General features: G+C 39.6%; 1 protein-coding gene and 1 long non-coding RNA gene across 2 annotated transcripts; one reads left to right on the forward strand and one right to left on the reverse strand.

The window, feature by feature from the left end:
* Positions 1 to 1536: 1536 nt before the first annotated feature.
* On the reverse strand, positions 1537 to 6913 carry LOC120565409 (protein FAM174C-like). The gene is made up of 3 exons (XM_039811217.1): positions 6415 to 6913; positions 3127 to 3249; positions 1537 to 1588 (listed from the first exon to the last, which is right to left on the reverse strand). Exons 1-3 carry the CDS (start codon positions 6711 to 6713, stop codon positions 1585 to 1587), a joined length of 426 nt encoding a protein of 141 aa, XP_039667151.1. The 5' UTR covers positions 6714 to 6913; the 3' UTR covers positions 1537 to 1584.
* A 1769-nt stretch (positions 6914 to 8682) lies between these two features.
* On the forward strand, positions 8683 to 12781 carry LOC120565410. Its single transcript, XR_005640234.1, has 4 exons — positions 8683 to 9437; positions 9969 to 10133; positions 11790 to 11868; positions 12741 to 12781. It is a non-coding gene; the product is annotated as an uncharacterized LOC120565410 (long non-coding RNA).
* Positions 12782 to 14303: the final 1522 nt, after the last annotated feature.

Genomic DNA, 14303 nt, shown 5'->3' on the forward strand with positions numbered 1-14303 from the left:
AGATATGAAAGAATGTGTGTGGAGAATAATAAAGTTTTAAATAATAAATCCATTATTCATTCATATTTATTTGGCTTTAAATGGAGACGTGTTTCCTATGATTCATACCAGAAGCTCTTTCTGCAAACTGAAGACCTTTTAGTTAAAGAGTAAGATCATTTAGTTTAACTTGAAACAGCCCCGAAATCACCATCACCAAACTACACCAGACTCCATGTAAATAATCAGGACTTTTAGCGTGTATAGAGCCAGCATATCTCCACCAGACTCCATGTAAATAATCAGGACTTTTAGTGTGTATAGAGTCAGCATATCTCCACCAGACTCCATGTAAATAATCAGGACTTTTAGCGTGTATAGAGCCAGCATATCTCCACCAGACTCCATGTAAATAATCAGGACTTTTAGTGTGTATAGAGCCAGCATATCTCCACCAGACTCCATGTAAATAATCAGGACTTTTAGCGTGTATAGAGTCAGCATATCTCCACCAGACTCCATGTAAATAATCAGGACTTTTAGTGTGTATAGAGCCAGCATATCTCCACATGTAAATGGGTGAATTAAGGGTTTATTTCAACCAAACCAGAGTGGTGATTTTTGGAACAGTGGAAAGATGAACCAAGACGGCTTTTGGTAGTTTTATTTAGTTTCTGTCCACTTTGAATGAAGTGTGTTTTACGATGATAAAAGTCCTGATTATTTACATGGAGTCTGGTGGAGTTTGGTGATGGTGATTTCGGGGCTGTTTCAAGTTAAACTAAATGATCTTACTCTTTAACTAAAAGGTCTATCTCTGTAGGGATCCATCCCATAATGTTGTCAGACACTTAGAATAATAATCTGAGTCCAGGTTGAAAAATACAGAAGTAACACTTTAATGAAAAGATGAGTATTGTGTATCTTGCAGCACTTGTTGGCTAACTTCTCTGCCATGAACACACATTCACAGCCTCCCGCGTGTAAACAAACGGCAGCCGGTTGTCTGCAGCGAGCCAACATGGCTCCTCTCTGTGTTTACTCTGTGTCAGAGTGTCTGAGATCATTCAGGCACATACACGGCAAAAAACACCGGAAACATCCTTTAATGTTTTAGCTTGAAAATCAAATGAAATGGACACTAAGAAGTCCAAATGTCTGCAGGTTTATCAGCTGGTCTGGAGTCAGTTTGCAGTAGTTTAAGCACAGGAAGAAAAAGAAACTTCCCAAAAAAAAAAGAGTCTGAAATAATAATAATTATAATCATAATAATAATAATAATAATAATAATAATAACAGAGGAATTATCAAAATGATCCACAGAACCTTCACGTCTGCTTCTCCACAAACTCTATTATATCTTCCAATACCACCTTAAATTCTATTCAATCATCCAATACCACCTTAAAAAATAATGATTGTTTTTTTAATCCTGCCGAGTTCCTCGAGTAGCTTTGGCATCAATAAGTGTTTGGTCCATTTATTCTCGTCCTCCTCCTCCAGTCTTTGGTCAGTCTCTCTCTCTCTCTCTTGATCTCTAGTCTCATAATCCGTACTTGACGCAACACATGACTCGCCTGATCCGTCCGGTGAACACACGGCGACTCATCTGCAGAGAGAGATAACATGTAGAAGATCCATAGTTACAACATGGACCCAAAGTTCAGGAAAAACTGACTTCATCACTCTCTGACTGTCTGTCTGCCTACATCCTGTTTTATATCCAACTGGTTTTTATTGTCGTTTCTTTCTGGATGTATGGATTAGTTGCAGGTCTTTTAGTCTGACCTGTCTCTCTGTCTGTCTCTCTGTCTGACCTGACCTTAAAGCCTAACTCTCGCCAGAATGTAACCTAGGGTCTTTTAGTGAATGTACCCGAGTCAAACTTTAGTTTAAGAGCATATTTAGGACCGAATCGCCACTTTTAAGATTTACCGTATTCTCGTTTTTTTCGGTCAAATGGCCTTTTGAATGGGAGTGCTAGGGGCTCTGCTATGATAGCATCAAAATAGCTATTTTAAACCACTCAGAAGGCTCGACACAACATCAGACTTTGCTCCAAGTATCACCAGGAGCTCTACACCTTAACTACACCGGTGACCAATAGATATACTATAACCAGGAGCTCTCCACCTTAACTACACCAGTGACCATTAGCACGGTAGTTAAGGTAGAGCCCTGGTTATAGTATATATCTAATAGGAGTAATAAGTTTTGAAGTTTGAAATACTATTTTATGCTATATAGCATCAAAATAGCTATTTTAAACCACTCAGAGGCTCGACACAACATCAGACTTTGCTCCAAGTTATCACCAGGAGCTCTACACCTTAACTACACGGTGACCAATAGATATATACTATAACCAGGAGCTCTACACCTTAACTACACCAGTGACCAAGATATATACTATAACCAGGAGCTCTACACCTTAATACACCCGGTGACCAATAGATATATACTATAACCAGGGTCTCTACACCTTAACTACACCAGTGACCAAGATATATACTATAACCAGGGTCTCTACACCTTAACTACACCAGTGACCAATAGATATACTATAACCAGTGACCATTGGTCACCGGTGTAGTTAAGGTGTAGAGCTCCTGGTTATAGTATATATCTATATATATGGAGCAAAGTCTGATGTTGTGTCGAGCCTTCTGAGTGGTTTAAAATAGCTATTTTGATGCTATCATAGCAGTGCCCCTAGCATTCCCATTCAAAAGGCCATTTGACCGAAAAATGAGAATACGGTAAATCTTAAAAGTGGCGATTCGGTCCTAAATATGCTCTTAAACTAAAGTTTGACTCGGGTACATTCACAAAAAGACCCTAGGTTGTATTTTGGCGAGAGTTACGCTAAGAAACAGTGACAGTAGAAAATGTATTTCATACTTTTATTATTATGGTTATTTAATGGTCAGGTTGCCTGTCTGTCTGTATTATATCTAACTGGTCTTTTTCTTTCTGGATGAATGGATTAGTTGCAGGTCTTTGGTCTGACTTTAAGAAACAGTGACAGTAGAAAATGTATTTCACACTATTATTATTATTATTATTATTATTATTATTATTATTATTATTATTATTTAATGGTCAGGTGGCCATGCAGTGTGAAGCGTGAGTGTAGTCGTCTCTGACCTGCGGAGGCTGCGAGCTTCATACAGCGTGTCGTCCTCGTCACTCTCCCCCCCCTCCATCTCCACCGAGTCCTCCGAGTTCGCCAGCAGACCGTACTTCTTCTTGGGGGCGGGCCTCTTCATCCTGTCAACCAATCACAGAGCACCATCACTACCACTTTCATACAGAATTAATATCAATATTTAGGCTGGTTTGGTCAGCAATACTACTACTACTGTAGTTTCAACTGATTAGTACTTTAAACTCACTATATCAACTGTTATTGTCAGTCTGTGTGAGTATGCGTGTGTATGTGTGTGTGTCTCGTATGTCTGTGTGTGTGTGTGTGTGTGTGTGTGTGTGTGTATGTGTGTGTGTGTGTGTGTGTGTGTGTGTGTGTGTCTCTGTATGTCTGTGTGTGTGTGGGTGTGTGTGTGTGTGTGTGTGTGTTTGTCTGTAATGTGTGTGTGTGTGTGTGTGTGTCTGTATGTTTATGTGTGTGTGTATGTGTCTTTGTGTGTGTGTCTATGTATGTAGTGTGTGTGTGTGTGTGTCTATGTGTATGCGTGTGTGTCTTTGTGTATGTGTTTGTGTGTGTGTCTATGTATGTAGTGTGTGTGTGTGTGTGTCTATGTATGTGTGTGTGTGTCTTTGTGTATGTGTTTGTGTGTGTGTCTATGTATGTAGTGTGTGTGTGTCTATGTATGTAGTGTGTGTGTCTTTGTGTTGTGGTTGTGTCTATGTATGTAGTGTGTGTGTGTGTGTGTCTATGTATGTGTGTGTGTGTCTTTGTGTATGTGTTTGTGTGTGTGCTATGTATGTAGTGTGTGTGTGTCTATGTATGTAGTGTGTGTGTGTGTGTGTCTATGTATGTGTGTGTGTGTCTATGTATGTAGTGTGTGTGTGTGTGTGTGTGTGTGTGTGTGTGTGTGTGTGTGTGTGTGTGTGTGTGTGTGTGTGTCTTTGTCTGTGTGTGTGTGACTGTTTTTATATATGTGTGTGTGTGTGTGTCTGTCTTTCTATGTGTCTGTCTGTCTGTCTGTCTGTCTGTGTGTGTGTGTGCATGTGTGTGCGTGTTTAGTTTACAGATTAAACAGTTTAAATTGTGAGATTTATGAATGGAGTTTGGTTTGATGGCTGTCCACAAACAGGGCAATGACAGGAAGTAGTAATACACCTGTAAAGGTAGTATTGTTTTTAGTGATAACAGATAAGCAGTAGATCAGATTTATGCAGAACTGAAGAGTAAATCTAACACAAGACTCACATTAACACAATGTGCAAATTTTCTTCTTATTTTGTATGTATGTATATATTAGTTTTTCTGTATTTATTGTTAACTTTCTGTTTGGTGTGTTTATGAATGCACCTTTCACCAAGACATGTTCCACATTTAGTGTACTTGTTGTGGCAATAAAACCTTCTGACTGTAATAGAAGAGAAAGCTTTAAATTGCTTGTTTTTATTGAGTGTGACACCTGTCCACAGGTAGGAGAGGCTGTTGTTGAGATAACATCAGTTGTTTCCATCGCACAGCTTGAATGAGAATAGAGAGACTTAGTGCTGTTTAACCACAAACCCAATGTTTTGGTGGATCAATTCAGACACTAAACGTATTGGGAGAGGATGGTTGGAGTAAGTCGGTGACTATTATACACCGAATGTAAGAGCGGGTGCTTAAATTATAGAAAACAACACAAGTAACATTTTATAGCATATATGCCTCCGCTGGTGGGACACAAAGTATTAAATTGCTGGATTTATGAATGGAGTTTGGCGTGGTACTGCTTAAGATACTACCCAAACTTTTTGATTGATTAATCCAGAAACTAAACTGTATTTTGGTGTGGGAGAATGGTGCAACACACACACACACACACACACACACACACACACACACACACACACACACACACACACACACACACACACACACACACACACACACACACACACACACACACACACACACACACACACACACACACACACACACACACACACACACACACACAGCTAAACAACTGTGTTCATGTTACCACACTGTCTGTGTTGTGGAGCCCTGCTGTTTGTTGACATGTTAACAGAGTGAGGTACAGAGTATTCTAGTTTTACTGGTATGTCGACCATCTTTTGAAATCATATCTTTTAGATATAAAACGTAACTGGGTAGATGAGATAAAGGCTGAATTGAAAAGTGTCTCCCGAAACTCCCAAAAGGGCATTATCATATTTTGCAGCTGATAAGAGGGAATATTAAAATTGCAAAGTATATATTATGGACTTTATTGTAAGCGTAATTAGTTAATCTAATGATTTATCAGTTATAAGTACATCCTTCTGTAGTTGTGTACCTCTTACCTGCCATTCACCTGTGTGAAGAGGCGGCACACCAAACTCCATTCATAAATCTAGTGATTTAATGCTTTTCTTATCAATACTTACACATAGTCTGTAAAATGTGATGCAGTTGTTTTTCTAAAGTTAGCTTCATCTTAAGAGGTAGCACTCTCATAACTACTACACAACATTGTTGATTGACAAACTACAGACCTAAGCAACAGCTCGGGTCCTTGTTAACTTCCATTTCACATTTTGGACAATATAATATACATCGCAGAAAATGTTCTGTTTTCGAAAGGTTAGTTAAAGTTTTACATTTTATTTTGTTAATGTGTCACATATACATTAATCGTTCACTAAATCCCTGTTTATATGAATGGAGTTTGGTGTAATGCTTCTCAGCAGTTGTACACACGGTAAAATGCGACGCCACACCAAACTCCATTCACAAATCTAGTGATTTAATGCTTCTTCTCTTATCAACACTTCTACCCTATAATCTTATTCTCTAATACTTTCCTTGTAGTCATTTATTATAACAACCATTTTCACTGTTGGACAACATAATATATATCGCAAAAAACAGGTAAGAAAAAGTTTTACGTAGTATTTTGGTAAAGTGATCACCGATACATGTAACCGTTCATTAAATCCCTGCTTATATGAATGGAGTTTGGTGTAATGCTTCTCAGCAAAGGTAAAAAGCGACGCCACACCAAACTCCATTCAAAGATCTAGTGATTTAATGCTTCTTCTCTTATCAACACTTCTACTATATAATTGTATTCTCTAATACTTTTCTTTTAGTCATTTATTATAACAAACATTTTCACTTTTGAATATAGCACAGAAAACAGGTCAAAAAAGTTTTACATAGTATTTTGGTAACGTTTACCGATACATTTAACCGTTCACTAAATCCCTGCTTATATGAATGGAGTTTGGTGTGAAGTGTTTTTGTCTCACCGCACAGCTCGGATGAGGAAGTAGAGAACTCCAATCATGGTGATGGCGATCAACACGTACAGGGCCCTCTGGATCATCGAGCTGTCCACATTTAGGCCGCTAAGCATCCTACCGCCGCCGCCTCCGCCGCCGCTGTGTGTGGAGTTCGCCCCGCCGGAGGAGTTCGTGACCGCGGGTCCGGGCGCCACGGTGCCCCGGCCGCCGGTGCCGGTGGTGAGTGTGAGCGCATCCTCCACCGCGGACACAAACACACAACATATCGGTACAAACACCGCCGAGAGAACTCTGTAAAAAGTCATTATAACATCCAGAAACACTCCGCGCGAACCTAAGAGAAGACAACTAGGAAACTTATTGCGGCTCGAGAGGGACTTTCTGCTCTGTTCTTTTTTTTTAGCGGAACCGAGCTGGGCTTTTCCCAGAGACACGTCGCAGTATCCGCTGAACTCTGCCTCTACTCGGGCTTTGTTGATGTTGAAGACAGACGGCTCAACAACTCAACTAGGAAGTTCACATCCACCTACTGATGACGTCACACGCAGGGACGTGCGTGGGGGGAAATTATCGCTCGATTTGACTCGTAGGACAACCAATATACACAGTTAAATTCACAAATTCAGACATACATAGACAGAAAAACAAAGTGAATGGATGCCGAACTAAAGAGCGGCTCTTGTACCTTTAGAAAAACATATAATTCACATTCTATAAACTATAAATTCCGTCTGATATAAGAGACATTCTTAAAGTGTGACTTTTATACACGGAGTTTGGTGCCTGTTCATGTTAAGGTGACTGACGGTGCAGGGCAAATTCTTTGTCAGTTTATAGATGAGCTAGAGAACTATTAGGGTATTAGTATTAATGTTTATTATTATAAAACACTTTATAATTGTATTAGTCATAATGTTTAAACAGCGGGATTGGTTACGGTACTATCTGCCTGTTTTGTTTTCCTGCATATTTCTTGTTCAAAATGGGAAAATGTTTTAAATATTTTCAGTTTAAATTGATGCCGAACTGAAGTGAGACTGTTCTAGCTTTAGAAAAAACATATAAATCACATTCTGCAACATATGTAAACCTACTGATATAAGAGACATCTTTAAATTGTGATATTTATGAATGGAGTTTTGGGGCACATAGGGGGAGCGAGTGAGCGAGAACATATCTAAAAAACAATTGTCCCAGCATCCACTGCGGTCATAATTTAATTTACAATAAAGTCAATGTTTTCTAAAATATATATAAGAGTGAAAATAAAAGAACCAGAAGTTGAACTTGTAATTCTGTCTGCAGGGGGCGCTGTGGAGCCAGAGTTTGTGTTTTTAAAAACTATTCTTCAGATATTTTATTAACTTTTTTCCAATATTCTAATAATATATAACATCTTCCTGATGTTTTCCTGAAATATTTCATTTTATTTTGGATATTTTAATAATTATATTTGCAGATTTGTATTATATATACAAATATTTCTTACTAACATATTTTTGGGATCTTTTTTAAGAATTGTATTTGTATATTTTACTAATATATTTAGAATATTTTAGAGAAATATTTCAGAATAGAATATTTAAGCTTTGTTGGATATTGTAATAACAATCTTTTAGATATTTTATTAACTTAACATATATATATATATATATATATATAATATAATATAATTTTATTAATATTTTTAGATTTTTTAAATATTTTTAGATAATTTTTCTGACATTTTTTGAATAATTTTCTGACATTTTTTTAATAATTTTTTGACATTTTTTGAATATTTTTCCGACATTTTTAAAATATTTTTCTGACATTATTGGGATATTTTACTGTTATTCTTTGAATATTTCGGATATTTTATTAGTATTTATTAGTCCAATATTGGCTGTTTTTAACAGGTTTGTCTGATTTAAAATGAATGTATTTTCTTCCTCCATTAATACTATTTTAGGGGAGTTTGGCATTGATTAAGAAGAGATACGTGTAAATCCCAGGTCATTTTAAAGCTTTATGGAAAGGAAAAGCTGTAATTATGACTCATTGTAACGCCTGAATGATTCAATCTGTTCATACCTCTGACAGAGCTTCTGTCTGCCAGGCGCGTGCACCGTGTCAGAGTTGCGGGTTTGATTCCCGCAGGATCAAAGCCTCCAGATGTCACGCTAATGTACATTTATGTATTTAGGTTGTTTCTGTATTTAGGTTGCTGACAGAGGCTTCGGGACGTGACAGACAGACCAGTCGGCCAATGGCAGTGCGGCTGGGTTCTCCTGCAGCGCTGTGATTGGTCGGCACGGTGACAGAGGGGCGGGGATGTGAGATTACAGCATCTCTCCGTCTCTCGGTGCTGATACAGCGGACATCTGGAGCTGCCCTGCCCGGGAATCAAAGCCCCGAACGCCGCCGAGACAGCCCGAGTTCGCTCTCTGTTTCGCGGGGAAAACGCCCGAGCGTGCTCCGTTGTTGTTGTTTTCGCGCCTTTCGGGCTGGATCTAACGTCTCGAGACTGCAACGGACGGACCCTTTCTGCCGGTAAAAACACAGAAACTACGGATAAATCCCGGGAGAACGGTGATGGACTGAAGTGATCCGGTATCTGAGAGGGTTTTGGGCCCGATGGAAGCTGCGACACACCAAGACCTGGAGCGTCTGGGTCCCGGTTCCGGCTTCAGTCTGGACTAAAGACTCGGTTCGTCCCCGAGGGATTCAAACAGTCACTTCTTTTCTCCGGTAAACGGGCCCAAACCGGCGGATCAGGACCGTTCTGGGGGTATTTTAACAACTATATTTGCATATTTTATTAATATTTAGTTGAGATATTTGGATATGCAGCGTTTTCGTGGATTAACACCCAGCGGGATCATGTGTCCCCCCTCCTCTGCTCCTCTAATCCGGGTTTAAATCTGAGATCTGATCTGGATTACTCTGCTCCTCCGTTACATCTGTCCCGGGCTGAACCGGTCCCGGTCCCGATCCCTGGGGGATCTCGGATCCGGTCCTGGTTTTACGGAGTTCTGCTGTCAGATATTGTAATTACACATTTCAAGATATTTTAACTTTTTGTTCATTTTTCTACTCATATATTTTAAATGTTTTATTCATATTTGTTGGGGATTTGTTAATGATTTTATTTGCAGATTTACCTAGTATTGGGGGGATGTTTGAAGAATTATTTTTCTGACATTTTTTGAATATATTTTTCTGATATTTTTAAGGATATTTTTGTGAGATTTTTGAATATTTTTGTGACATTTCTTGAATATTTTTGAGACGTTTTTTGAATATTTTTGAGACGTTTTTTGAACATTTTTGTGACGTTTTTTGAATATTTTTGTGACATTTTTCAATATTTTTCAGATATTTTTCTGACATTTTTTGCACATTTTTCTGACATTTTTGAATATTTTACACATTTACTGTAAATAGTATTGGGGGATGTTTTTAAGAATTGTATTAAAATATTTTATGAAATTCTTTTGTATATTTTATTAATTTAAACATATATATTTTACTGACATAGTTTAGATATTTGACAGATTTTTTTAAACATATATTTATAGATCTAGGACTCGGTATCGGTTGCTCTCGGTCCTGGTTTCGGGGAGTTCTGCTGTCGCCATGCCGACGTCCCGGCCTGGTTCGGAGCCAGTGGAGTTCTGGGTGGACGGGTCGAGGCGGGACGGGGCGGTGGAGGAGTTCTACACCCTGAGTACCGAGCTGGGACGGTAGGACACACAACTACACACACACACACACACACACACACACACACACACACACACACACACACACACACACAGACATACACAGACAGACACACACACACACACACACACACACACACACACACACACAGACACACACACACACACAGACATACACAGACACACACACACACACACACACACACACACACACACACACATACAGTACAGAGATATACACACACACACACACACACACAGATATACACACACACACACACACACACGCATACAGTACAGAGATATACACACACACACACAGATATACACACACACATACACACACACACACCCACACACACAGAGACACAACTACACACATACACACACACACAGATATACACATACACACACATACACAGACACACACACACACACACACACACACACACACATATATACATATACACACACAGACACACACACCTACACACATACACTCACACTTACACACATACAGAGACACACACACACACACACACACACACACACACACACACACACAGACACACACACACTCACTCACTCACTCACTCACTCACACATACACACACAGACACACATACACACACACACACACACACATACACACACACAAACACAGACACAGACACACACACGCACACCTACGCACACACACACACACACTCCTGGGTGGTCTCCATGGCAACAAGACACCTGGTAACAGGCTGCCTGCCTCCCATGTAATGTTTCTGAACTCAGCGATGACATCATGTCAGTATTTCCACGGCGATGGTAGAGTCTTTGTTGTTAGCAGGTAACCAACCAACCCATAACCCCATAACAACCAGGAGGTCCCATGGCTGCCCCCAAATATACACACTGACTTACCTTTGAGCAAACACACTGCACTTCATGGGACCACTGCACCTGGCAGTCTAATTATATTAATAGTAATTACTAATAGCTTAAATACTTATATGTTGCTACCTGCTCTACACATTCACTCTGGAGTGTGTGTGTTGTTTTTATGTGTGTTTGTTGTGTGTGTCTGTGTATGTGTATGTGTGTGTGTGTTTGCGTGTGTGTGTTTGTGTGTGTGTGTGTGTGCGTGTGTGTGTGTGTGTGTGTGTGTGTCTGTATATGTGTGTGTATATGTGTGTGTGTGTGTGTGTTTGCGTGTGTGTGTATGTGTGTGTTTGTGTGTGCGTGTGTGTTTGCGTGTGTGTGTGCGTGTGTGTGTGTGTGTGTGCGTATATGTGTGTGTGTCTGTGTGTGTGTATATGTGTGTGTGTGTGTGTGTGTGTGTGTGTATATGTGTGTGTGTCTGTGTGTGTGTGTGTTTGCTTGTGTGTGTGTCTGTGTGTGCGTGTGTGTGTGTGCGTGTGTTTGTGTGTGTGTGTGTGTGTGTGTGTGTGTGTATGTGTGTGTGTGTGTGTGTGTGTGTGTGTGTATGCGTTGTGTGTGTGTGTGTGTGTGCGTGCGTGTGATTTTTTTGCCACCAATGTATTTCATCTGCCTGTTTGGTGAATTATAAACTTGCCTCAAAGCCTCATATTCCTTAACTCTTGTCTGGAATAGAAGAAGAACACAGGTGTTGATGGACGCCAGGCAGCCTTCAGGTCTAACTCTGTGTTTTGGGTTTTCTTCTTCCAGAGGAGCCACGTCCATCGTGTATCGCTGCGAGGAGAAACAGACTCAGAAACCCTACGCCATCAAAGTCCTCAAGAAAACGGTCAGTGGAGACGCTATGAAAGGATCCCTACAGAGATAGAGCTTGTTGTTAAAGAGTAAGATCCTTTTAGTTTAACATGAAACAGCCCCGAAATCACCATCACCAAACTCCACCAGACTCCATGTAAATAATCAGGACTTTTAGCATCGTAAAACACACTTCATTAAAAGTGGACACAAACTAAATAAAATTATAAAAAGCCATCTTGGTTCATCTTTCCACTGTTCCAACAATCACCACTCTGGTTTGGTTGAAATAAACCCTTAATTCACCCATTTACATGTGGAGATATGCTGGCTCTATACACGCTAAAAAGTCCTGATTATTTACATGGAGTCTGGTGGAGATATGCTGGCTCTATACAACGCTAAAAGTCCTGATTATTTACATGGAGTCGGGTGGAAATATGCTGGCTCTATACACGCGCTAAAGTCCTGATTATTTACATGGAGTCTGGTGGAAATATGTTGGCTCTATACACACTAAAAGTCCTGATTATTTACATGGAGTCGGGTGGAAATATGCTGGCTCTATACACGCTAAAAGTCCTGATTATTTACATGGAGTCTGGTGGAGATATGCTGGCTCTATACACACTAAAAAGTCCTGATTATTTACATGGAGTCTGGTGGAGAAATGTTGGCCTCTATACACGCTTAAAAGTCCTGATTATTTACATGGAGTCTGGTGGAGTTTGGCAGATGGTGATTTCGGGCTGTTTCATTAAACCAAAGGATCTTACTTTAACTTAAAGGTCTATCTCTGTAGGATCCATCCCATAATGCGTTGTCAGACACTTAGAATGGGTAAAATCTGAGTCCGGTGGAGGAACTTTTAGGCTCTGTCTCTCACGCTTGTTTCTTCTGTTGCAGATCGACAAGAAAATAGTTCGGTGACAGAATCGTGTGTCCTGTTGCTGCCTCTCCCACCCAAACATTGTGAGTATTTCACCCATCACTGTGTGTGTGTGTAGTGTGTGTGTGTACTTTGGACACACACTGTAGGTAGCATGCTGTAACACAAAAAGAATGAATAATCAACACAGGGACACAGAACTTGGAGCATTTGTGTCTTTTAATTATTACTTTTGGTGTAAAAAGGTAAAATGGTGAAAATTATAACTGTTGAGTCATGTTAGACAACTCATGATAGCTCATATTTTTCAGGTGTGTGTGTGTCAGATCCAACTGAAGCTTTTGAGACGGACACCGATGACTTCCTCAGATTGAGCTATAGGACAGGAGGAGAGCTGCTTGATAGGTACACACACACACACACACACACACACACACACAGACACACAAACACACACACACACACACACACACATGCGGGGTTACGCATTGCCATAATAGAAAAAAGTGAATAAAGGAAAAGCTGTAAAGACGCCAATTAATGAAGGGACAAAATTATGTAAAAAGTGACAAAAAACTTTACTAACAATATATATTTTTGCGTAAACCTAAATCGATATTTGGCCAGATCAACTATTGGTGGTAGTGTGGTCCCTTAAGCTGTTCCTTTAGGGTCCTTAAGGTAAAATCACGTTGAAAACCTCTTAACGATAATCTAATGTGTGTAATGCATGTCTGTCTGTGTGTGTGTCTTGTGTGTCTGTTCCTAGTGTGTGTGTGTGTGTGTGCGTATGCTGTGTTTCTGTGTGTATGTGTGTGTCTGTGTGTATGTGTGTGTCTGTGTGCGCGTAGGTGTGTGTGTATGTGTGGAGAGAGTGCGTCTGTGTATGTTTGTGCGTGTGTGTGTGTGTGTTTCTTGTGTGTCTGTTTCTGTGTGTGTGTATGTGTGAGAGTGTGTGTCTGGTGTGTGTGTGTGTGTGTGTGTGTGTTTGTGTGTGTGTGTGTGTGTGTGTGTGTGTGTGTGTGTGTGTGTGTGTGTGTGTGTGTGTTTCCATCCACCAGAGGGCAGAATTCAACCATTAAACTCTCAGTTAGGGGACCGAGCAGGAAAGTCAGCAGGACAAAGATGAAAAAAGAATAATTTTCTTTAATAAAGTTTGAAGTTTTGGTTACAAAATCTAAAAAGGAAATAATCTTAATATAACATAAGAAAATTCAACTATAATCAAGAATAACTAGAAATGAAAAAGGCCCAATCTGAAGAGAGAGGTCAACTAAGTAATAAATAAACTAAGTTGTTACCTAAACCAAACTGGAAAACAACAACTTGTTAAAGACATTATATATTATATACATACAGGTTTATCATTTCATTATATTCAAGAGTTTACATTTAAAAAAGTGAAAACATAAGTTGGCAGCTTATTTCAAACGCTCATCTTAAAATTTGAAACCATTCATAATGATAAAAATAAATTTTAAAAGTTGAAATGTATGTGTGTGTGTTTCTGTGTGTGTGTCTGCCTGTGTGTGTGTGTGTATGTATGTGTGTGTGTCTGTGTGTGTGTGTGTCTGTGTGTG

Source organism: Perca fluviatilis, chromosome 9 (assembly GCF_010015445.1).
Source record: "Perca fluviatilis chromosome 9, GENO_Pfluv_1.0, whole genome shotgun sequence".
NCBI lineage: Eukaryota > Metazoa > Chordata > Actinopteri > Perciformes > Percidae > Perca > Perca fluviatilis.